The 27,207-nt window shown below is 37.7% G+C and overlaps 1 protein-coding gene across 2 annotated transcripts in view; it reads left to right on the top strand.

Moving 5' to 3' along the window:
* The first annotated feature begins 827 nt into the window (after nt 1-827).
* Nucleotides 828-27,207, top strand: part of LOC129721970 (ionotropic receptor 25a) — a 100,618-nt gene continuing 74,238 nt past the window's right edge. For both annotated transcript variants that reach the window (XM_055675112.1, XM_055675113.1), the window contains exon 1: nt 828-988. In XM_055675112.1, coding sequence (XP_055531087.1) covers nt 868-988 — 121 coding nt within the window. In that variant the 5' untranslated portion in view covers nt 828-867. The remainder of the gene's footprint in view (nt 989-27,207) is intronic.

Below are 27,207 nucleotides of genomic sequence, written 5' to 3'. Positions count from 1 at the left end.
AGAATGCAAAAGGGATCAATAGAACGAGGAACACTTAAATTTTTTTTTCGTATTTTGGCCAGGTTTTTGACTGAAATACTCCTATCTGTGTCGTTAAAAAACGTAAGTTGATTATTTTTTCGAATTTATATTTATTGTTTACATGTTTGTTTGAATATTTACATTCCGACAACACGTTTACTGACCCATAATTGTAGAGTAACTATCGTATATCCAATCGCCAGCATTTTCGGGGAGGCGTCATTATTTTGTTACCCGTGTTATAGTTCAAGCGGGATATATCTGTTTTATTATTTTGAGCAAAATGTGCATAATTTTGACAAGTAAATTGGATAGGTCATTGTAATTTAACATGATAATATTCGCATTTTTGTGATAAGTTTATTATATCGATTACACATCCCATTACTATTTGGTCGGCGTGCGACCAGACCGAACCAAGCGCCATTTTTATGAAAATTGAGTTTTTAACACTAGTGAATGGTAAAATTGATAATCTATCTTTCATGTAAAAACGAAATCATTTGAACAGTTTAAAATGACAGTTTAAATAGCACGCCGACCATTTGTGCAGTATTTCTTTCATTTGGCGGATAGTGTCGCACGATTTCACTGTGCGTTTATCGAAATTGTAACCAATGCATTAATTAATGCATACTATACTAATTTGTTATGTGATATTTAATAGTGTAGTTGAAAGGTGGAATGAGTACACATACGTGGAATCGTGCACTGACGGTTACGGTTGCTATGATATAAATGTTATGATCTTTCGAAAACATATAAACGTATGTGTCATTCAAACCTTATCGTGGAAAAACGTTTCATTTGATTTGGTATGCATCCTAGAAGCAAAGAAGTTGTACAATGCGCTTTCCGCGGTTTCATATTCAGAGTTTATTGTTATTCATACAGTTATTAGCTTTGAACCTGTATTTATTTTCTAAACATAATGTCTGTGCACAAACAACGCAAAACATAAACGTGTGTAAGTATTAAACTATTCGATTGAAATAACGAATGCTAACAATGTTTTAAAGTAACTTACGCCTACTTATTGATATATTGAGCTGTTCGATGACTGTTCAATTATTGATGACTGTTCAACAATATTAAAATAAATTACATTTTGGTAAGAATTTTGCTGCGAAGATAGTAGAAGATTTTTACTAAATATGAGCCTGCATGACAAGTGAAAATAGTATGGGCAACAAGGATAAATCAACAACTAATTTATAATCAACAAAGAGAACTAATCGTTATAGCGATAGTGCTAATGAGGTAGGGGTCAATATTGATAGAAAGAAAAATCAAATGTTTTCGCTTACTACCAGCTTGCCAGAATAGTAATGTTAGTACGTAGAGTAAGATTGAGAATAGTAATGTTATTAAGCTTATTCTTAGGTGATGTACTAACACTACTATCGAGACACACCTTCCGCCGCGTCGTGAAGAAAAACCAGACGTCTGAATGTTACGATTCTTCATATGAGCCGTTGCGGAACAGAGTGGTCTATGTGCCATCGAGCACATAGACATAGGAATCCTCGAATCGTTTCGGAACAGAGTGGTCTATGTACACAAACCTGGTAAATGACAACGAAAATGACGGTAACTCGTATAAAATGACTAGTGTCACATGTTATATGGTACATATAGCATGTCACATGTGCAGTGATTGTTATACAGTGATTGCTATACTCACGTGTAACATTACAAGTAACACAACATGTTACATATTACATAATATTTTACATGTTACATTTTTCGTGTTACATTACGTGTAACATGTTACATATTACGTGTGACATGTACGGAACAAGTGACATGTTACTTATCACATGTAATATGCTACATGTTACATGTCTTGATTGTATTACACCGACTTATGTACATAGACCACTCTGTTCCGAAACAGAATGGCCATTCCGTTTCGGACGCAATTTCAACATGGTATAAATCAACTTTAAAGTTCGATTTTTCGAATTTTTTTAATCTCCCAACTGCAGTATCTCGAGTAGATGCAGTTTATGCAAAAAACTTATTTTCGAAAGAAATGGTCTTTAGACCACTCTGTTCCGCAACGGCTCATATGTTCATACGCAGGATGTGTCAAGCGTGTGTCATAATGAGTGCGTCTTGAACTGTCCTACAGGTCAGACGTGTTTTCGGTTGCTTGTGGACTGGTCTTTGACTGTCTATAGCTTCAAAGTTTGTGTTTTGTCAGTGTGTATTTTAAAGACTACCTGAAAGTTATTTCCCATCAGTCTTTCTCAAGACTACCTACTTTTGAATTTAACATTTGTTTTAACTTTTTTCGTATCACCTGAAATGGCAGGACGAAAAAAGAAACCACGCATCGCTGCGGGGAGGAAAAGAGAGGCATCTCTGTCTGACACTTCGAGTGTCTGTAGTGACAATCCTTTTGATATTTTGCCTGAGCAAGAAGCTGGTGAAATGGAAGTAATTAGTAATGAAACTATACAAAAGGTAAAATATTTAAAAAAGGAGAAAGTTCCACCTATTGTGGTAACTATTTCTTCTGAATTTAATATTTTCAAAAAGGAACTTTCAACGTTTGTTTCTGACGTTAAAGTTACGGATCAAATTGGTCGTAGAGGCGAATGCCGCTTATTAGCCGACTCAATAAAGGGTCGTAATCGTCTTATTCAGTATTTAACTGAAAAGATGTAAAAATTTTTTACATATGATACGAAGAGCGCCAAGCCGTTCAAGGTCGTATTGAAAGGTCTCACCAACGATCAAACCGTTGATGAGATCAAACTTACTTTAACAGAATTAATTGGCATAGCCCCTACCCAAGTAATTCTAATGAAACAAAAATCACGAGGCGAAAACAGTCAGTGCACTGGAATTTCCCTTGTTAATTATTTAATTCATTTTAACCTCAGTGAGGTTAATAACTAAATTTTTTGAAAAAGCACATGCTATATATAACGTGCGTGTAAAGTGGGAAGTTTATAGGAAGTTTGGCGGAGGTGAAAAGCATATCACCCAATGCCGTATTTGCCAACGTTATGGCCATGGTTCAAAGTTCTGCAACATGAACCAAAAATGCCTCACTTGTGGAGACTCTTCTCACAAAAAGGACACATGTCCTGTGAAAGAGAGTAAAAATTTTCGCTGTGCGAATTGTAACGGCAACCATATGTCAAATTTTTACCAATGCCCAGTCCGTTTAGCAATTGTTAAGGTAAGGCAAGGTAAACAAATATCAATTTCCCAATAAAAACAAACTTCAAAACAAAATTCTCCAAGCGTACCAATAACGCCCACTTCTTCTACCCATCTGCATACTCGTTTAACATATGCACAGGTTCAAGGTAGTTCGAATATTCTACCGCCAACTGTTGGTAGTTCGAAAATGACCGCTAATATGGGTAAGCAAAACACGCTAGAAAATAATTGTACACCTATAACCCCAGCTAATATTGCTACCGAAAATATTTTTTCTAATGGCAACTGCCTGGTGCCTATTACGGCAAGTAAACTTTCTTTTCTGCAACAGGCAATGTTAGATCTCATGAACGCCATGTTGCAGGCAAAATCAATGTTTGAAGCCATTCAAATAGGTACAAATTTTACAATCAAAATTGTTTCTAATTTAAAATTTAGCAATGATTTTAAATAAACCGATCAAAATTATAAACTGGAACTCGCTCGCTCGCTCATTGAAGGTCAATGAGAATGAGCATTTTAATTTTTTAACAGTAAATAATGTGCATATTGCAATTATTACTGAAACATTTTTGGAACCTAACATGAAATTAAAATTTGATCCCAATTACGTGGTTCATAGATATGATAGGATTCAAGGTTCCGGCGGTGGAGTTGCAATTGTTATTCATCGTCGAATCAAACATCGTGCTCTTCCCCATCTTGAGACGAAAGTTATTGAAACTTTGAATTGAAGTTCAAACTGAACTTGGGATTTTATTTATTGCCACAGCATATTTACCATTCCAATGCACACGCGAGCACAAATATTATTTCAAAGGTGATTTAAAAAAACTCACCAGAAATCGTTCGAAATTTTTTATAATCGGCGATTTTAATGCTAAACATCGTTCATGGAATAATTCTTAAAGTAATTCCAATGGCAAAATTTTATTCAATGATTGTTCTTCAGGATACTATTCTATTTTGTCTTCTTACATGCTTTTCTTCTGTAAGAAACCCATCAACAATTAATTTGGTGCTAACAGATCAAAGTCATGTGTGTAGTGATTTGATCACACATGCTGACTTTGATTCTGACCATCTTCCAATAACTTTTTCCTTATCAGATGAATCAGTTTTAAACCCTATGAGCTCTGTTTTTAATTATAACAAGGCTAATTGGGAAAGATGCCAAACTCATATTGAGAGAAATTTCCATACTGAGCTTGATTTGCAAAACGAAGTGAACATTGATTCCGCTTTGGAAGCATTAAAATGTGCAATTGTTGGAATTATTCTGTTCCAAAGGCTCAAGTGAAATTTGACTCACCAATAATTGACGAAAATCTTCAACTTCTAATTCGTTTGAAAAATGTCCGCAGACGTCAATATCAACGTTCTCGTGACCCTGTTTTTAAAACTATTTATAAAGATTTACAGAAAGAGATTAAACATAGATTTGCTTTTCTGAGAAATCAAAATTTTGAGACTAAAGTTGAAAAATTGAAACCATATTCAAAACCTTTTTGGAAGCTGTCGAAGATTCTTAAGAAACCTTCAAAGCCTATTGCAGTTTTAAAAGATGTTGAACGTTTTCTTGTATCCAATGAACAAAAGGCTCGAAGACTTGCTCAGCAGTTTGAGAGTGTTCATAACTCAAATTTGAATTTTGTGAGTCCAATTGAAAATGAAGTCACACGTCAATTTGATTTAATTTCTTCCCAGAATTTTTTACCTGCAGAAATAATTGAAACTAACTTGAAAGACACTAAATCAATTATCAAAAATATGAAAGCACCTGGTGACGATGGAATCTTTGATATACTAATCAAACATCTCCCTGAGAGCACAATGGAATTTTTAGTGAAAATTTTCAATTGCTGCTTCAAAATTGCATATTTTCCCAAATGATGGAAAAATGCAAAAATTACTCCAATTCTAAAACCGGATAAGAATCCAGCTGAAGTTTCAAGTTATCGACTAATCAGTTTGCTTTCTTCAATAAGTAAACTGTTTTTTTTTCTTCATCTATAGTTTATTTCACACGGCACAAATACAATTCAATGTTCAACGGTGCCAATTATATCTGGTAGCTTACTTTCTAAAGTATCTTGATAACTAAAAGCAAATTTTTTTTCCTCGCTGCCGACTACGAGCTGAAACTAAATCTAACTTAAAGCTAGAATATTTTGCATTAAAAGCACAGGTTTGCTGTTTGATGGTTTTCATTGCCATAGGTAAGCAGCATATTAAATTTGTTCCGCTGCTGGGCCAAGATATTACGGACTGGCATATTGGGTTGTTTCCATCGGGCCTTGAGAGTATCGTGCGGGTCTGATTGCTGTTTCCGGATCCGGGGTCTTAACGTGTTCTTGTCGTTTGGTTGGATGTAGGCGGAAGGGGATAGGACTAAACTGGGGCGTGGATGGATTTCAGGAAAACGTATATAAGGGACATGTAGGATAGGTCACGGCTCGCCAAGACATCACGAACAGGAACAGCCGGCTGCCTACCTTCGGCCTGCAGGGAAGCTATTAATCTAGACCTGGCGTCACGGTGTACAGGGCATGACCAAACAACGTGCTCTATGTCGTGATAACCTTCACCACAGACACAGATACCACTTTCCCCGAGCCCAACACGACGGAGATGCGCGTCAAATCTATAGTGATTGGACATAAGCCGGGACATCACGCAAATGAAATCCCGACCTACATCCAACCCCTTGAACCACGGGTTCGTCGATACCTTGGGGATTATGGAATGTAACCACCTTCCCAGTTCCCCCTTGGTCCAAGAATTTTGCCAACTGATGATCGTATTCTGACGTACAAATGCGAAAAATTCATTAAAGGCAATTGGTCTTACATAAATATCACCGTTTGTTGCGCCCACCTTAGCCAAAGAGTCCGCTTTCTCATTACCCGGTATCGAGCAGTGAGAAGGGACCCACGCTAAGGTAATCTGAGTAGATTTTTCGGATAAAGCACTCAGATGTTCCCGTATTTTCCCCAGGAAATACGGAGAGTGCTTAACATCTTTCATCGGTCGGAGAGCCTCAATGGAACTGAGACTGTCCGTAAAGATGAAATAATGGTCCGTGGGCATTTTTTCGATAATCCCTAGGGTGTACTGAATTGCAGCTAATTCTGCGACGTAAACAGAAGCAGGATTATCGAGCTTATGGGAGACGGTTAAATTGTTATTGAAGATACCGAAGCCAGTGGACCCATCAAGAAGTGATCCGTCAGTGTAGTACATATTGTCGCAGTTGATGTTTCGATATTTATTGGAAAAAAATTTAGGGATCTGCTGCACGCGTAAATGATCCGGGATTTCACGAGTTTCTTCTATCATGGATGTATCGAAAAACACAGTAGAATCAGAAGTATTTGATAAGTCGACACGATTTGGAATATTCGAAGAAGGGTTAATATTTTGGGACATGTGATTGAAATACAATGTCATAAAACGGGTTTGAGAATTAAGTTCGATTAACCTTTCAAAATTTTCAATCACGGGACGGTTCAAGACCTCACATTTGATTAGAATACGAGAAGACAGGCTTCAGAAGCGGTTTTTCAATGGTAGTACTCCAGCTAAGATCTCCAAACTCATCGTATGGGTCGATTGCATGCAACCCAAGGCGATACGCAAACAACGATATTGTATTCGCTCCAGTTTGATCAAATGTGTGTTTGCTGCGGAGCGGAAGCAGAAACACCCGTACTCAATGACAGACAATATCGTTGTTTGTAAAGCCTTATAAGGTCTCCTGGGTGGGCTCCCCACCATTGTCCGGTTATTGTACGAAGAAAATTCACTCTTTGTTGACATTTTTTCATCAGATACCTCACGTGACAACCCCAGGTGCTTTTAGAGTCGAACCAGACACCAAGATATTTGTGTACCAAAACCTGAGAAATCGTTTTACCCATTAATTGTGTTTGAAGCTGAGCAGGTTCATGCTTCCTAGAAAAAACTACTATCTCAGTCTTCTCCGGAGAGAATTCGATACCTAGCTGTAAAGCCCAAGCAGACAAATTGTCCAAGGTATCTTGCAATGGTCCTTGCAAATCGGCAGCTTTGGCTCCTGTAACAGAGATTACACTGTCGTCTGCAAGTTGTCTTATCGTGCATGAATTTGCCAGACATTCGTCGATGTCATTTACATAAAAGTTGTAAAGAAGGGGGCTTAAACATGAGCCCTGGGGAAGACCCATGTAGCTAATGCGAAAAGTGGCCAAATCGCCGTGCGTAAAATGCATGTGCTTTTCGGACAACAAATTGTGCAAAAAATTGTTCAAAATTGGAGAAAATCCTTGTCGGTGAAGTTTACCCGAAAGAATGTCAATAGAAACGGAATCAAAAGCCCCCTTAATGTCCAAGAACGCAGACGCCATTTGTTCTTTGCGAGCATACGCCAGCTGAATATCTGTTGAAAGCAACGCAAGACAATCATTCGTCCCTTTGGCACGGCGGAAGCCAAATTGAGTATCTGATAGTAGACCATTTGATTCGACCCAATGGTCTAAACGACGGAGTATCATTTTTGCCATCAATTTCCGGATACAGGATAGCATTGCAATCGGCCTATAAGAGTTGTGATCAGAAGGTGGTTTCCCTGGTTTTTGGATGGCGATCACCTTCACTTGCCTCCAATCCGGCGGTACAATGTTTTGCTCCAGGAACTTATTGAACAAGTTCAACAAGCGCCTCTTGGCATTGCCGGGTAGATTCTTCAACAAGTTGAATTTGATTCTATCTAACCCAGGCGCGTTATTGTTACAGGACAGGAGGGCAACTGAAAATTCTGCCATCGTAAAAGGTGATTCTATCGCGTCGTGGCCCGGAGACGCATCGCGAACAATGTTTTGCTTAGGAACAGAGTCCGGACATACTTTCCTGGCAAAATCAAATATCCACCGACTTGAAGACTCCTCGCTTTCGTTGACCGTTACGCGATTCCGCATTCTTCGGGCTGTGTTCCAAAGAGTGCTCATCGATGTCTCCCTCGTCGTCTCGTTCACGAACCGACGCCAATATCCGCGTTTCTTTGCTTTAGCCAAACTTCTAAGCTTGGTATTAAGCTCCGAATACCGTAAATAGTCGCCAGGTATACCTCCCTTCTGGTAGGCCTTAAACGCGTCGGATCTTTGCGTGTAGACATCGGAGCACTCTTGGTCCCACCACGGAGTGGGAGGCCCTTCTTTGATCGTTACGCCGGGATATTTCTTCGTTTGGGCTTGCAACGCGGCGTCGAGAATCAAGCCCGCGAGGAGGTTGTATTCTTCAAGTGGTGGATGATGTTGAATCGACTCGACCGCTTTTGAAATCATTTCCTCGTATAACTTACAATCGACATTCCGTGTGAGGTCATACGGAATGTCAACTGGTCGCATGCGAGTCGACCCTTTATTAATTGAAATAAGAATAGGCAAATGGTCGCTACCGTGAGGATCAAGGATTACCTTCCATGTGCAATCCAACCGTAGCGACGTCGAACATAAGGATAGATCATAAGCGCTTGGGCGCGCTGGAGGTTTCGGGATACGTGTCATTTCACCGTTGTTTAAAATAGTCATGTCGAAGTCATCGCAAAGGTTATAGATTAAAGAGGAGCGGTTATCATTGTATGGGGAACCCCAAGCCACGCCATGAGAGTTGAAGTCTCCCAAAATCAAACGTGGCGAGGGAAGAAGTTCTATTAAATCAAAGAGCAGCCGTTGCCCATCCTGTGCTCTGGGAGGAATATATATTGAGGCAATACAAAGCTCTTTACCTTGTATTGTCATTTGACATGCGACAACTTCGATGCCTGGAATCGAGCGGAGGTTAATACGATAGAAAGAATAGCACTTTTTAATCCCTAAAAGTACTCCTCCATATGGGGTGTCTCGATCAAGGCGAATAATATTAAAATCATGGAAGTTGAGATCAATATTTGAAGTAAGCCAAGTTTCACAAAGGGAAAATGCATCGCATTTGTTTTTATTTATCAAAACTTTAAACGAATCAATTTTTGGTAAAACACTTCTACAATTCCACTGTAAGACAGAGATAGAATCCTTCATATACGCAGTTGAATTAGGCATCGAAGGATACAATCGCTGCAAGGAGGGGCCATTGGGCAGTCAACTGCTTCAAAAATGATCTAACTGTTGGGAGGAATGTTGTAAGAAAGATTTTAATTGGATCGGGTATATTGAAATTTTCAAAAATCCAGTCCACAATGTCAGAAAATTTCACTAATCCAGAGTTTGTTTCATCAACTGGATGTGCAAAAGGAGCAACTGGGGTTTTAGATGTTCCTGGCAGTGCTGGGAACTCCTTCTGGGACTTTAAATTTGCAAGCCCAGGAGGAGTTTGCTTCGGTTTTTCCGCAGCACTGTTTGGTTTGTTCGTACTTTTCATTACACTTTGGGAAATCTTAGGACCTTTACGGGGAAGTTTAGGAGAAGAAACATTTTTCCTCTTCCTAGACTCCCCAGGATTGGCATAAGATGTTTCCGCTGATGAATCGTCAGAATCGGTTTCATCGGAGGGCAACAGATCAAAGGGGTTCGATGTTATGGTAGAAGTGGTCACGGTCTTCTTCAGCATCTCAGCGTAAGAACGCTTTGAACGCTCCTTAAGTGACCGCTTGATTTTATCTCTGCGCTGCATGTACACCGGGCATGTGGAGAGCTCATGCTGGTTTTCCCCACAGTGAATACATTTTTCAGCATTAACACTGCAAGAATCTTCCGCATGAGTCTCCCCACACTTGCCACATCGTGCCTTATTGCAGCAGTAGGCGGCTGTGTGGCCTAACTGCTTGCAATTGGTGCAATTCATAACACGGGGTACATACAATCGCACAGGCAGACGAACCCGGTCGATCGAGACGTGGCTAGGGAGTGCAGATCCGGCAAACGTAACGCGAAACGAGTCTGACGGAGTGTAAACTTTTTTACCGCCGACGAGAGACATGGACCGCAATTGCTTACAATCCAAAATCTTCGCCTGTGTTTCGGTATTTTTGAAGCAACCGGTTGCGCTTTTAAGGATACACTCGACAGACAGACTCGAATCGGTTATGACTCCGTCGATCTCCACGTCTCGTGCGGGTATGTAAACGCGATACTCGCGTGTGAAGAGCTCAGAGCAAGCGATAGCATTGGCCTGTGCCAGATCACTGACCACGACACGGAGCTTGTTAGGTCGGACCTTGGAAATTTCGGTCACGGCCTTGTACCCCTTCGTCAGGTCTTTAGAAATTTGCAGTATGTTTAATCGCTTTGAATTCACTCCTGCCTTTGGACGAAAATAAACAGTATAGCTGCCCTGTTGAGATCCGTCCGGGTAAAGCCTGGGGCGAGGGGGGACTGGAGAATGAACAGGGGAGGGGGTAATAGAAGGGTCAGGGTCAGGGGGGTTAGGGGATGGTGGCACGGGAGGCGAGGGATCTATATCCATCGCGCTAAATGTAGCGCACTAGCGAACTAGCGCCGACAAGAACACGTACCTCTTTACTTCTTCCTTCCAGCAGTGGTTGTCCGATCGTTCGAAGCTGCACCCAAAGCAACCAGCAGCACCAGTACAGCAGCACCAATACAGCCACCAGCAGTGAGCCGGGTGTGAGATCACTCAGCACAGCGACACGGACTCGACTGTTAACTGATGGCCTTGAATAATACACTCTTTTGTTTGGCTATTCGTACACACGGACCGGATTGTAATAGAACGACCACTTTGCACGTCCGTTTCTGTCGAGTGTTCGACGCGGAATGAAGTAAACTGTTTGAGAGAATTATTTCTAACAGAATGATGTCACACACCAACGAAAATTTAATTTTAGCAGATGAACAGTTTTTATTTCGCCATGGGCATTCCAAAACTCATCAATTGCTCAGAGTTACTAATATGATACGAGCCAACAAATCTGAAGGTTATTCCACTGGAGCTGCTCTTTCAGACATAGAAAAAGCATTCGACAGTGTTTGGCATAAAGGTTTGATTGCGAAATCGCAAACTTTTAATTTTCCAATTTTCCTAATCAAAATTTTAAAAAATTATCTTACTATCTTACTAATTATCTACTGTTGTCTTACTAATTATCTACTGTTGTCTATCAAAATTCAAAATCTGATAGATTTCCTGTCAGAGCAGGTGTACTTCAAGGTCCAGTCTTGGGTCTAGTCCTGTACAACATATTCACTTCAGATCTTCCTGATTTGCCTCCAGGATGCACAAAGTCATTGTTCTGCGATGACACAAGCATTTCCGTAAAATGAAAAAGTCTTCGTGCCATATGCAGTCGATTGCAGAAAAGTTTAGATATTTTTTCTTCCTACTTGCAAAAGTGGAAAAACTCTCCCAATGCTTCTAAAACTCAAACGATAATTTTTCCGCATAAGCCAAGGGCTTCTTTCCTCAAGCCAAATAATAATCACGTTGTCAAGATGAATGGGGTTATTTCAAGTTGGTCTGACAAGGTTAAGTACTTGGGACTAATTTATGATAAAAAACTTATTTTCAAAGAGCACATTGAGAGTATACAAGCCAAGTGCATATAATATACGAGATGTTTATATCCTCTCATTAACAGGAATTCTAAACTTTGTTTGAATAACAAACTTCTGATTTACAAACAAATTTTTAGACCAGTAATGCTTTTTGCTGTACCGATCCGGTCAAGTTGCTGTTCAACAAGGAAGAAAACGCTCCAAAGGATTCAGCATAACATTCTGAAAATGATTTTGAAGCGTCCTCCTTGGTTTGGTACACTCGAATTACATAGACTTACTGGTGTTGAACCATTAGAAGCTATGTCAAATAAAATTATTAACAATTTTCGACAAAAATCGTTGCAATCCTCAATTGCTACGATAAGCTCTCTTTATAGCCAATATGTTAGCAATTAAGTTCGTTGTAAGTTTACTTCCCCTTTTCTGACAAGTAGGTTTAAATCCCTACGAATGATAAATCCTAATTGCGAAAGCAAACAAATCCTAACAATTAAAATTACAAATTTCTAACAGTGTTGAGAAGTCACCATTTGTGATTGGACACACATACTCATTACTTACTAATATTTATCATAAATACTTATGCTACTAACAAATCCCCCCCTAAAAAAAAAAATTAAAAAAAAAGAGTGTGTTATAATAACCTACAGTACTTCAGCGTTCATGATAGGGTAAGGAACCAATTTCAAGCAGTCTAAACCAGACTTGTGCATATGTCAATTCATTCAACGCTCCTTATCGCTTTACGAAACTCATTTGGACCTGTTTGAAAATACAAAACTCGTGCACATCTAGAACAACATTCGCATCTCCGGCAACTTTGATTTTTCCATTTCAAGTAAACACTGGAGAACGAAAGACTGGTGTTTCTAATTAGTCATTTGAGGCTGATTGCTGAAATTTTTCTTATGTGTGAATAGAGGGGACGGAAATAAACCTGATCGTTGCATCAATACAAATACAGCGAGTGAAGTCTTACTAACACATGCATTGCGGTTCTTGGTTGTATGTTCTTCTGCAGAAACTACTGACGGTGCAAAAAGTAACAAAATAATTTTTCGGTTGTTACTTTTTGTGTCTAATGCAAGGTTATAAGATACAAAAAAATAATAAAATCTTGCTCAAAAGTAACAAAATCTCTCCCGTTTGTGTTGGGTGTATAATAATTTTATAGTATATGGGTCCATAAAATTGTTACTGAAGCGTTTAATAAAGCTCAGTGTGCTGTTTACCTTGTTTATAATTGTGTTGTAATGTTCTATAATATGAGCTAAGAGTCCAGAATTACTCCTAAGCAGAGTTGCGGAAAGTCAATATCATACTACTGACATTATGCCAGAATGATGCAACACCAGAATCGGCCACCTACGATGCATGGTTCAATACAAATGAGTTTGCTATGTTTCAATGATTTTTTTAGCGTCACTTCTCACTCTCATTTTTTTCTTGCTCTCTATTGCGCTCATTCGAGTATGGCTGTATTTAGATTGAACCAGCAGAAATATCAAGTTCATTTGGACAGCATGATATAATGAGGATGAACAACAGAATTAGGGTTTGCAATCCCGGGAATAGCCTTTTCCCGGGATCCCGGGATTCCCGAGCTCCTCGGAAAATTTTCCATACAATATTGCAATAAAACTAAATATCGTATCAAAACACGAAACTTACGTCGTAGAAGTGTAGAGCAGCTTCATAGTGTGCATTATACGAAACAAAAATTTGTTTGAAACGACGATCAATATTTGTATGCCGTGTAATATCAAATTATTTGCTCAATTTATTATTCAAAAATATATGCTGTCTTATTCAGTAAACGATAAATTAGGAAATATTTTCTTCGTCTCATGTCTTTTTTTGCTAGTGAGTTTACTACTAAGCGGATAGTTGCTTGAATTTTTTCTTTGTTTATTGACAAAAAAATTTGAAACCTGTAAATTGATATAAAAAAAATTGAAACCCGTAATTCAATGCGACCAGAAGTAAATAAATTAATAAAACTCAGTCAGTCTCTCAAACTCAAACTCAAACGATAATTTTTCCGCATAAGCCAAGGGCTTTTTTCCTCAAGCCAAATAATAATCACGTTGTCAAGATGAATGGGATTATTTCAAGTTGGTCTGACAAGGTTAAGTACTTGGGACTAATTTATGATAAAAAACTTATTTTCAAAGAGCACATTGAGAGTATACAAGCCAAGTGCATCAAATATACGAGATGTTTATATCCTCTCATTAACAGGAATTCTAAACTTTGTTTAAAGAACAAACTTTTGATTTACAAACAAATTTTTAGACCAGTAATGCTTTATGCTGTACCGATCTGGTCAAGTTGCTGTTCAACAAGGAAGAAAACGCTCCAAAGGATTCAGAATAACATTCTGAAAATGATTTTGAAGCGTCCTCCTTGGTTTGGTACACTCGAATTACATTGACTTACTGGTGTTGAACCATTAGAAGCTATGTCAAATAAAATTATTAACAATTTTCGACAAAAATCGTTGCAATCCTCAATTGCTACGATAAGCTCTCTTTATAGCCAATATGTTAGCAATTAAGTTAGTTGTAAGTTTACTTCCCCTTTTCTGACAAGTAGGTTTAAATCCCTACGAATGATAAATCCTAATTGCGAAAGCAAACAAATCCTAACAATTAAAATTACAAATTTCTAACAGTGTTGAGAAGTCACCATTTGTGATTGGACACACATACTCATTACTTACTAATATTTATCATAAATACTTATGCTACTAACAAATCCCCCCCTAAAAAAAAATTAAAAAAAAAGAGTGTGTCATAATAACCTACAGTACTTCAGCGTTCATGATAGGGTAAGGAACCAATTTCAAGCAGTCTAAACCAGACTTGTGCATATGTCAATTCATTCAACGCTCCTCATCGCTTTACGAAACTCATTTGGACCTGTTTGAAAATACAAAACTCGTGCACATCTAGAACAACATTCGCATCTCCGGCAACTTTGATTTTTCCATTTCAAGTAAACACTGGAGAACGAAAGACTGGTGTTTCTAATTAGTCATTTGAGGCTGATTGCTGAAATTTTTCTTATGTGTGAATAGAGGGGACGGAAATGAACCTGATCGTTGCATCAATACAAATACAGCGAGTGAAGTCTTACTAACACATGCATTGCGGTTCTTGGTTGTATGTTCTTCTGCAGAAACTACTGACGGTGCAAAAAGTAACAAAATAATTTTTTGGTTGTTACTTTTTGTGTCTAATGCAAGGTTATAAGATACAAAAAAATAATAAAATCTTGCTAAAAAGTAACAAAATCTCTCCCGTTTGTGTTGGGTGTATAATAATTTTATAGTATATGGGTCCATAAAATTGTTACTGAATCTTACTGACGGAATTGCCTTTTCCCGGGATCCCGGGATTCCCGAGCTCCACGGAAAATTTTCCATACAATATTGCAATAAAACTAAATGTCGTATCAAAACACGAAACTTACGTCGTAGTAGTGTAGAGCAGCTTCATAGTGTGCATTATACGAAACAAAAATTTGCTTGAAACGACGATCAATATTTGTTTGCCGTGTAATATCAAATTATTTGCTCAATTTATTTTTCAAAAAAATATGCTGTCTTATTCAGTAAACGATAAATTAGGTAATATTTTCTTCGTCTCATGTCTTTTTTTGCTAGTGAGTTTACTACTAAGCGGATAGTTGCTTGATTTTTTCTTTGTTTATTGACAAAAAATTTTGAAACCTGTAAATTGATATAAAAAAAATTGAAACCCGTAATTCAATGTGACCAGAAGTAAATAAATTAATAAAACTCAGTCAGTTTACACTGACTTGGGTCGTGGCCGCGATTTCACATTAATTACGAAGGCATTCAAATGCTATAAAATCTGAATGCCAAACACTCAGCTTTATCTTCAACAAGCTAAAAGTATTGGACTCTTCAGTTTCTAATGAAATGTAGCAAGAGCTGGAATCGGTGATTTAGAAGTATTTTAGAAATCAGACACCAGCGGTGATTCAGCGATCTTAAGCAAAGTTTTACAGAAGGGAACTACATTATTTGAGCCTAACGAAAAATTGTCAGCGGATCTGAGGCGATTGATAGACGATTGTTCATGAATTTCTGGAGTGAACTCGAATAAATTTTGTTCTTCAATTGATAATTAAATTGTAAACGATAGTTTGAAACTTATATTAGTAAACTTTATGTGAAATCTCATTTTCGCTAAGGAGTTTTTTCCATTCCCGGTTCCCGGGAATTCCCCGGAAATGAGATTTTTCATTCCCGTTTCCCGGGAAATCTATTCTCGGGAATATTGCAAACCCTGAACAGAATATCAATGATTTTTTATCAATTGACATGTATGGTATATATATATATATATATATATATATATATATATATATATATATATATATATATATATATATATATATATATATATATATATATATATATATATTATAATTGTTATTCATCGCCGAATCAAACATCGTGCTATACGGCGATACGCAAACAACGATATTGTATTCGCTCCAGTTTGATCAAATGTGTGTTTGCTGCGGAGCGGAAGCAGAAACACCCGTACTCAATGACAGACAATATCGTTGTTTGTAAAGCCTTATAAGGTCTCCTGGGTGGGCTCCCCACCATTGTCCGGTTATTGTACGAAGAAAATTCACTCTTTGTTGACATTTTTTCATCAGATACCTCACGTGACAACCCCAGGTGCTTTTAGAGTCGAACCAGACACCAAGATATTTGTGTACCAAAACCTGAGAAATCGTTTTACCCATTAATTGTGTTTGAAGCTGAGCAGGTTCATGCTTCCTAGAAAAAACTACTATCTCAGTCTTCTCCGGAGAGAATTCGATACCTAGCTGTAAAGCCCAAGCAGACAAATTGTCCAAGGTATCTTGCAATGGTCCTTGCAAATCGGCAGCTTTGGCTCCTGTAACAGAGATTACACTGACGTCTGCAAGTTGTCTTATCGTGCATGAATTTGCCAGACATTCGTCGATGTCATTTACATAAAAGTTGTAAAGAAGGGGGCTTAAACATGAGCCCTGGGGAAGACCCATGTAGCTAATGCGAAAAGTGGCCAAATCGCCGTGCGTAAAATGCATGTGCTTTTCGGACAACAAATTGTGCAAAAAATTGTTCAAAATTGGAGAAAATCCTTGTCGGTGAAGTTTACCCGAAAGAATGTCAATAGAAACGGAATCAAAAGCCCCCTTAATGTCCAAGAACGCAGACGCCATTTGTTCTTTGCGAGCATACGCCAGCTGAATATCTGTTGAAAGCAACGCAAGACAATCATTCGTCCCTTTGGCACGGCGGAAGCCAAATTGAGTATCTGATAGTAGACCATTTGATTCGACCCAATGGTCTAAACGACGGAGTATCATTTTTTCCATCAATTTCCGGATACAGGATAGCATTGCAATCGGCCTATAAGAGTTGTGATCAGAAGGTGGTTTCCCTGGTTTTTGGATGGCGATCACCTTCACTTGCCTCTAATCCTGCGGTACAATGTTTTGCTCCAGGAACTTATTGAACAAGTTCAACAAGCGCCTCTTGGCATTGCCGGGTAGATTCTTCAACAAGTTGAATTTGATTCTATCTAACCCAGGCGCGTTATTGTTACAGGACAGGAGGGCAACTGAAAATTCTGCCATCGTAAAAGGTGATTCTATCGCGTCGTGGCCCGGAGACGCATCGCGAACAATGTTTTGCTTAGGAACAGAGTCCGGACATACTTTCCTGGCAAAATCAAATATCCACCGACTTGAAGACTCCTCGCTTTCGTTGACCGTTACGCGATTCCGCATTCTTCGGGCTGTGTTCCAAAGAGTGCTCATCGATGTCTCCCTCGTCGTCTCGTTCACGAACCGACGCCAATATCCGCGTTTCTTTGCTTTAGCCAAACTTCTAAGCTTGGTATTAAGCTCCGAATACCGTATATAGTCGCCAGGTATACCTCCCTTCTGGTAGGCCTTAAACGCGTCGGATCTTTGCGTGTAGACATCGGAGCACTCTTGGTCCCACCACGGAGTGGGAGGCCCTTCTTTGATCGTTACGCCGGGATATTTCTTCGTTTGGGCTTGCAACGCGGCGTCGAGAATCAAGCCCGCGAGGAGGTTGTATTCTTCAAGTGGTGGATGATGTTGAATCGACTCGACCGCTTTTGAAATCATTTCCTCGTATAACTTACAATCGACATTCCGTGTGAGGTCATACGGAATGTCAACTGGTCGCATGCGAGTCGACCCTTTATTAATTGAAATAAGAATAGGCAAATGGTCGCTACCGTGAGGATCAAGGATTACCTTCCATGTGCAATCCAACCGTAGCGACGTCGAACATAAGGATAGATCCAAAGCGCTTGGGCGCGCTGGAGGTTTCGGGATACGTGTCATTTCACCGTTGTTTAAAATAGTCATGTCGAAGTCATCGCAAAGGTTATAGATTAAAGAGGAGCGGTTATCATTGTATGGGGAACCCCAAGCCACGCCATGAGAGTTGAAGTCTCCCAAAATCAAACGTGGCGAGGGAAGAAGTTCTATTAAATCAAAGAGCAGCCGTTGCCCAACCTGTGCTCTGGGAGGAATATATATTGAGGCAATACAAAGCTCTTTACCTTGTATTGTCATTTGACATGCGACAACTTCGATGCCTTGAATCGAGGGGAGGTTAATACGATAGAAAGAATAGCACTTTTTAATCCCTAAAAGTACTCCTCCATATGGGGTGTCTCGATCAAGGCGAATAATATTAAAATCATGGAAGTTGAGATCAATATTTGAAGTAAGCCAAGTTTCACAAAGGGAAAATGCATCGCATTTGTTTTTATTTATCAAAACTTTAAACGAATCAATTTTTGGTAAAACACTTCTACAATTCCACTGTAAGACAGAGATAGAATCCTTCATATACGCAGTTGAATTAGGCATCGAAGGATACAATCGCTGCAAGGAGGGGCCATTGGGCAGTCAACTGCTTCAAAAATGATCTAACTGTTGGGAGGAATGCTGTAAGAAAGATTTTAATTGGATCGGGTATATTGAAATTTTCAAAAATCCAGTCCACAATGTCAGAAAATTTCACTAATCCAGAGTTTGTTTCATCAACTGGATGTGCAAAAGGAGCAACTGGGTTTTTAGATGTTCCTGGCAGTGCTGGGAACTCCTTCTGGGACTTTAAATTTGCAAGCCCAGGAGGAGTTTGCTTCGGTTTTTCCGCAGCACTGTTTGGTTTGTTCGTACTTTTCATTACACTTTGGGAAATCTTAGGACCTTTACGGGGAAGTTTAGGAGAAGAAACATTTTTCCTCTTCCTAGACTCCCCAGGATTGGCATAAGATGTTCCCGCTGATGAATCGTCAGAATCGGTTTCATCGGAGGGCAACAGATCAAAGGGGTTCGATGTTATGGTAGAAGTGGTCACGGTCTTCTTCAGCATCTCAGCGTAAGAACGCTTTGAACGCTCCTTAAGTGACCGCTTGATTTTATCTCTGCGCTGCATGTACACCGGGCATGTGGAGAGCTCATGCTGGTTTTCCCCACAGTGAATACATTTTTCAGCATTAACACTGCAAGAATCTTCCGCATGAGTCTCCCCACACTTGCCACATCGTGCCTTATTGCAGCAGTAGGCGGCTGTGTGGCCTAACTGCTTGCAATTGGTGCAATTCATAACACGGGGTACATACAATCGCACAGGCAGACGAACCCGGTCGATCGAGACGTGGCTAGGGAGTGCAGATCCGGCAAACGTAACGCGAAACGAGTCTGACGGAGTGTAAACTTTTTTACCGCCGACGAGAGACATGGACCGCAATTGCTTACAATCCAAAATCTTCGCCTGTGTTTCGGTATTTTTGAAGCAACCGGTTGCGCTTTTAAGGATACACTCGACAGACAGACTCGAATCGGTTATGACTCCGTCGATCTCCACGTCTCGTGCGGGTATGTAAACGCGATACTCGCGTGTGAAGAGCTCAGAGCAAGCGATAGCATTGGCCTGTGCCAGATCACTGACCACGACACGGAGCTTGTTAGGTCGGACCTTGGAAATTTCGGTCACGGCCTTGTACCCCTTCGTCAGGTCTTTAGAAATTTGCAGTATGTTTAATCGCTTTGAATTCACTCCTGCCTTTGGACGAAAATAAACAGTATAGCTGCCCTGTTGAGATCCGTCCGGGTAAAGCCTGGGGCGAGGGGGGACTGGAGAATGAACAGGGGAGGGGGTAATAGAAGGGTCAGGGTCAGGGGGGTTAGGGGATGGTGGCACGGGAGGCGAGGGATCTATATCCATCGCGCTAAATGTAGCGCACTAGCGAACTAGCGCCGACAAGAACACGTACCTCTTTACTTCTTCCTTCCAGCAGTGGTTGTCCGATCGTTCGAAGCTGCACCCAAAGCAACCAGCAGCACCAGTACAGCAGCACCAATACAGCCACCAGCAGTGAGCCGGGTGTGAGATCACTCAGCACAGCGACACGGACTCGACTGTCAACTGATGGCCTTGAATAATACACTCTTTTGTTTGGCTATTCGTACACACGGACCGGATTGTAATAGAACGACCACTTTGCACGTCCGTTCCTGTCGAGTGTTCGACGCGGAATGAAGTAAACTGTTTGAGAGAATTATTTCTAACAGAATGATGTCACACACCAACGAAAATTTAATTTTAGCAGATGAACAGTTTTTATTTCGCCATGGGCATTCCAAAACTCATCAATTCCTCAGAGTTACTAATATGATACGAGCCAACAAATCTGAAGGTTATTCCACTGGAGCTGCTCTTTCAGACATAGAAAAAGCATTCGACAGTGTTTGGCATAAAGGTTTGATTGCGAAATTGCAAACTTTTAATTTTCCAATTTTCCTAATCAAAATTTTAAAAAATTATCTTACTATCTTACTAATTATCTACTGTTGTCTTACTAATTATCTACTGTTGTCTATCAAAATTCAAAATCTGATAGATTTCCTGTCAGAGCAGGTGTACTTCAAGGTCCAGTCTTGGGTCTAGTCCTCTACAACATATTCACTTCAGATCTTCCTGATTTGCCTCCAGGATGCACAAAGTCATTGTTCTGCGATGACACAAGCATTTCCGTAAAATGAAAAAGTCTTCGTGCCATATGCAGTCGATTGCAGAAAAGTTTAGATATTTTTTCTTCCTACTTGCAAAAGTGGAAAAACTCTCCCAATGCTTCTAAAACTCAAACGATAATTTTTCCGCATAAGCCAAGGGCTTCTTTCCTCAAGCCGAATAATAATCACGTTGTCAAGATGAATGGGGTTATTTCAAGTTGGTCTGACAAGGTTAAGTACTTGGGACTAATTTATGATAAAAAACTTATTTTCAAAGAGCACATTGAGAGTATACAAGCCAAGTGCATCAAATATACGAGATGTTTATATCCTCTCATTAACAGGAATTCTAAACTTTGTTTAAAGAACAAACTTTTGATTTACAAACAAATTTTTAGACCAGTAATGCTTTATGCTGTACCGATCCGGTCAAGTTGCTGTTCAACAAGGAAGAAAACGCTCCAAAGGATTCAGCATAACATTCTGAAAATGATTTTGAAGCGTCCTCCTTGGTTTGGTACACTCGAATTACATAGACTTACTGGTGTTGAACCATTAGAAGCTATGTCAAATAAAATTATTAACAATTTTCGACAAAAATCGTTGCAATCCTCAATTGCTACGATAAGCTCTCTTTATAGCCAATATGTTAGCAATTAAGTTCGTTGTAAGTTTACTTCCCCTTTTCTGACAAGTAGGTTTAAATCCCTACGAATGATAAATCCTAATTGCGAAAGCAAACAAATCCTAACAATTAAAATTACAAATTTCTAACAGTGTTGAGAAGTCACCATTTGTGATTGGACACACATACTCATTACTTACTAATATTTATCATAAATACTTATGCTACTAACAAATCCCCCCCTAAAAAAAAAAATTAAAAAAAAAGAGTGTGTTATAATAACCTACAGTACTTCAGCGTTCATGATAGGGTAAGGAACCAATTTCAAGCAGTCTAAACCAGACTTGTGCATATGTCAATTCATTCAACGCTCCTTATCGCTTTACGAAACTCATTTGGACCTGTTTGAAAATACAAAACTCGTGCACATCTAGAACAACATTCGCATCTCCGGCAACTTTGATTTTTCCATTTCAAGTAAACACTGGAGAACGAAAGACTGGTGTTTCTAATTAGTCATTTGAGGCTGATTGCTGCAATTTTTCTTATGTGTGAATAGAGGGGACGGAAATAAACCTGGTCGTTGCATCAATACAAATACAGCGAGTGAAGTCTTACTAACACATGCATTGCGGTTCTTGGTTGTATGTTCTTCTGCAGAAACTACTGACGGTGCAAAAAGTAACAAAATAATTTTTCGGTTGTTCCTTTTTGTGTCTAATGCAAGGTTATAAGATACAAAAAAATAATAAAATCTTGCTCAAAAGTAACAAAATCTCTCCCGTTTGTGTTGGGTGTATAATAATTTTATAGTATATGGGTCCATAAAATTGTTACTGAAGCGTTTAATAAAGCTCAGTGTGCTGTTTACCTTGTTTATAATTGTGTTGTAATGTTCTATAATATGAGCTAAGAGTCCAGAATTACTCCTAAGCAGAGTTGCGGAAAGTCAATATCATACTACTGACATTATGCCAGAGTGATGCAACACCAGAATCGGCCACCTACGATGCATGGTTCAATACAAATGAGTTTGCTATGTTTCAATGATTTTTTTAGCGTCACTTCTCACTCTCATTTTTTTCTTGCTCTCTATTGCGCTCATTCGAGTATGGCTGTATTTAGATTGAACCAGCAGAAATATCAAGTTCATTTGGACAGCATGATATAATGAGGATGAACAACAGAATTAGGGTTTGCAATCCCGGGAATCGCCTTTTCCCGGGATCCCGGGATTCCCGAGCTCCTCGGAAAATTTTCCATACAATATTGCAATAAAACTAAATATCGTATCAAAACACGAAACTTACGTCGTAGAAGTGTAGAGCAGCTTCATAGTGTGCATTATACGAAACAAAAATTTGTTTGAAACGACGATCAATATTTGTATGCCGTGTAATATCAAATTATTTGCTCAATTTATTATTCAAAAATATATGCTGTCTTATTCAGTAAACGATAAATTAGGAAATATTTTCTTCGTCTCATGTCTTTTTTTGCTAGTGAGTTTACTACTAAGCGGATAGTTGCTTGAATTTTTTCTTTGTTTATTGACAAAAAAATTTGAAACCTGTAAATTGATATAAAAAAAATTGAAACCCGTAATTCAATGCGACCAGAAGTAAATAAATTAATAAAACTCAGTCAGTCTCTCAAACTCAAACTCAAACGATAATTTTTCCGCATAAGCCAAGGGCTTTTTTCCTCAAGCCAAATAATAATCACGTTGTCAAGATGAATGGGATTATTTCAAGTTGGTCTGACAAGGTTAAGTACTTGGGACTAATTTATGATAAAAAACTTATTTTCAAAGAGCACATTGAGAGTATACAAGCCAAGTGCATCAAATATACGAGATGTTTATATCCTCTCATTAACAGGAATTCTAAACTTTGTTTAAAGAACAAACTTTTGATTTACAAACAAATTTTTAGACCAGTAATGCTTTATGCTGTACCGATCTGGTCAAGTTGCTGTTCAACAAGGAAGAAAACGCTCCAAAGGATTCAGAATAACATTCTGAAAATGATTTTGAAGCGTCCTCCTTGGTTTGGTACACTCGAATTACATTGACTAACTGGTGTTGAACCATTAGAAGCTATGTCAAATAAAATTATTAACAATTTTCGACAAAAATCGTTGCAATCCTCAATTGCTACGATAAGCTCTCTTTATAGCCAATATGTTAGCAATTAAGTTAGTTGTAAGTTTACTTCCCCTTTTCTGACAAGTAGGTTTAAATCCCTACGAATGATAAATCCTAATTGCGAAAGCAAACAAATCCTAACAATTAAAATTACAAATTTCTAACAGTGTTGAGAAGTCACCATTTGTGATTGGACACACATACTCATTACTTACTAATATTTATCATAAATACTTATGCTACTAACAAATCCCCCCCTAAAAAAAAAATTAAAAAAAAAGAGTGTGTCATAATAACCTACAGTACTTCAGCGTTCATGATAGGGTAAGGAACCAATTTCAAGCAGCCTAAACCAGACTTGTGCATATGTCAATTCATTCAACGCTCCTCATCGCTTTACGAAACTCATTTGGACCTGTTTGAAAATACAAAACTCGTGCACATCTAGAACAACATTCGCATCTCCGGCAACTTTGATTTTTCCATTTCAAGTAAACACTGGAGAACGAAAGACTGGTGTTTCTAATTAGTCATTTGAGGCTGATTGCTGAAATTTTTCTTATGTGTGAATAGAGGGGACGGAAATGAACCTGATCGTTGCATCAATACAAATACAGCGAGTGAAGTCTTACTAACACATGCATTGCGGTTCTTGGTTGTATGTTCTTCTGCAGAAACTACTGACGGTGCAAAAAGTAACAAAATAATTTTTTGGTTGTTACTTTTTGTGTCTAATGCAAGGTTATAAGATACAAAAAAATAATAAAATCTTGCTAAAAAGTAACAAAATCTCTCCCGTTTGTGTTGGGTGTATAATAATTTTATAGTATATGGGTCCATAAAATTGTTACTGAATCTTACTGACGGAATTGCCTTTTCCCGGGATCCCGGGATTCCCGAGCTCCACGGAAAATTTTCCATACAATATTGCAATAAAACTAAATGTCGTATCAAAACACGAAACTTACGTCGTAGAAGTGTAGAGCAGCTTCATAGTGTGCATTATACGAAACAAAAATTTGCTTGAAACGACGATCAATATTTGTTTGCCGTGTAATATCAAATTATTTGCTCAATTTATTTTTCAAAAAAATATGCTGTCTTATTCAGTAAACGATAAATTAGGTAATATTTTCTTCGTCTCATGTCTTTTTTTGCTAGTGAGTTTACTACTAAGCGGATAGTTGCTTGATTTTTTCTTTGTTTATTGACAAAAAATTTTGAAACCTGTAAATTGATATAAAAAAAAATTGAAACCCGTAATTCAATGTGACCAGAAGTAAATAAATTAATAAAACTCAGTCAGTTTACACTGACTTGGGTCGTGGCCGCGATTTCACATTAATTACGAAGGCATTCAAATGCTATAAAATCTGAATGCCAAACACTCAGCTTTATCTTCAACAAGCTAAAAGTATTGGACTCTTCAGTTTCTAATGAAATGTAGCAAGAGCTGGAATCGGTGATTTAGAAGTATTTTAGAAATCAGACACCAGCGGTGATTCAGCGATCTTAAGCAAAGTTTTACAGAAGGGAACTACATTATTTGAGCCTAACGAAAAATTGTCAGCGGATCTGAGGCGATTGATAGACGATTGTTCATGAATTTCTGGAGTGAACTCGAATAAATTTTGTTCTTCAATTGATAATTAAATTGTAAACGATAGTTTGAAACTTATATTAGTAAACTTTATGTGAAGTCTCATTTTCGCTAAGGAGTTTTTTCCATTCCCGGTTCCCGGGAATTCCCGGGAAATGAGATTTTTCATTCCCGTTTCCCGGGAAATCTATTCTCGGGAATATTGCAAACCCTGAACAGAATATCAATGATTTTTTATCAATTGACATGTATGGTAGTATATATATATATATATATATATATATATATATATATATATATATATATATATATATATATATATATATATATATATATATATATATATATATATATATATATATATATATATATATATATATATATATATATATATATATATATATATATATATATATATATATATATATATTATAATTGTTATTCATCGCCGAATCAAACATCGTGCTCTTCCCCATCTTGCGACGAAAGTTATTGAAACTTTGAATTGAAGTTCAAACTGAACTTGGGATTTTATTTATTGCCACAGCATATTTACCATTCCAATGCACACGCGAGCACAAATTTTATTTTAAAGGTGATTTACAAAAACTCACCAGAAATCGTTCGAATTTTTTTATAATCGGCGATTTTAACGCTAAACATCGTTCATGGAATAATTCTCAAAGTAATTCCAATGGCAAAATTTTATTCAATGATTGTTCTTCAGGATACTATTCTATTTTGTCTTCTTACATGCTTTTCTTCTGTAAGAAACCCATCAACAATTAATTTGGTGCTAACAGATCAAAGTCATGTGTGTAGTGATTTGATCACACATGCTGACTTTGATTCTGACCATCTTCCAATAACTTTTTCCTTATCACATGAATCAGTTTTAAACCCTATGAGCTCTGTTTTTAATTATAACAAGGCTAATTGGGAAAGATGCAAAACTCATATTGAGAGAAATTTCCATACTGAGCTTGATTTGCAAAACGAAGTGAACATTTATTCCGCTTTGGAAGCATTAAAATGTGCAATTGTTGATGCCAGGAATTATTCTGTTCCAAAGGCTCAAGTGAAATTTGACTCACCAATAATTGACGAAAATCTTCAACTTCTAATTCGTTTGAAAAATGTCCGCAGACGTCAATATCAACGTTCTCGTGACCTTGTTTTTAAAACTATTTATAAAGATTTACAGAAAGAGATTGAACATAGATTTGCTCTTCTGAGAAATCAAAATTTTCAGACTAAAGTTGAAAAATTGAAACCATATTCAAAACCGTTTTGGAAGCTGTCGAAGATTCTTAAGAAACCTTCAAAGCCTATTGCAGTTTTAAAAGATGGTGAACGTTTTCTTGTATCCAATGAACAAAAGGCTCAAAGACTTGCTCAGCAGTTTGAGAGTGTTCATAACTCAAATTATATATATATATATATATATATATATATATATATATATATATATATATATATATATATATATATATATATATATATATATATATATAATATATATATATATATATATATATATATATATATATATATATATATATATATATATATATATATATATATATATATATATATATATATATATATATATATATATATATATATATATATATATATTTATATATATATATATATATATATATATATATATATATATATATATATATATATATATATATATATATATATATATAAGATATAAGATGTTTACCGTGAAAGTACGGCAAAATTTTAAAGTTTTCTGTTTCGTCACCCGCGAGTTTTCAACTATTTATTATAGTTCAACCTACAACAAGCAAGCAAGCTGCTACAGAAAATCTTTGACATAATATCGTTATGAACATGCTAGATAGATTATTACTAGTCTTATCCACTGGGTCTAAGGACTCAATTTAAAAAAAAGCGCTTGGCTCGGTTTTATCGAATGCCGACCATATATCTCTACCACACATATCAATTGATAAAAAATCATTGATATTCTGTTTAGGGTTTGCAATATTCCCGAGAATAGATTTCCCGGGAAACGGGA

The sequence above is a fragment of the Wyeomyia smithii genome, chromosome 2 (assembly GCF_029784165.1).
Source record: "Wyeomyia smithii strain HCP4-BCI-WySm-NY-G18 chromosome 2, ASM2978416v1, whole genome shotgun sequence".
NCBI lineage: Eukaryota > Metazoa > Arthropoda > Insecta > Diptera > Culicidae > Wyeomyia > Wyeomyia smithii.
The sequence above is the reverse complement of the archived record's forward strand: the minus strand, read 5'-3'. Positions and strand labels throughout refer to the sequence as shown.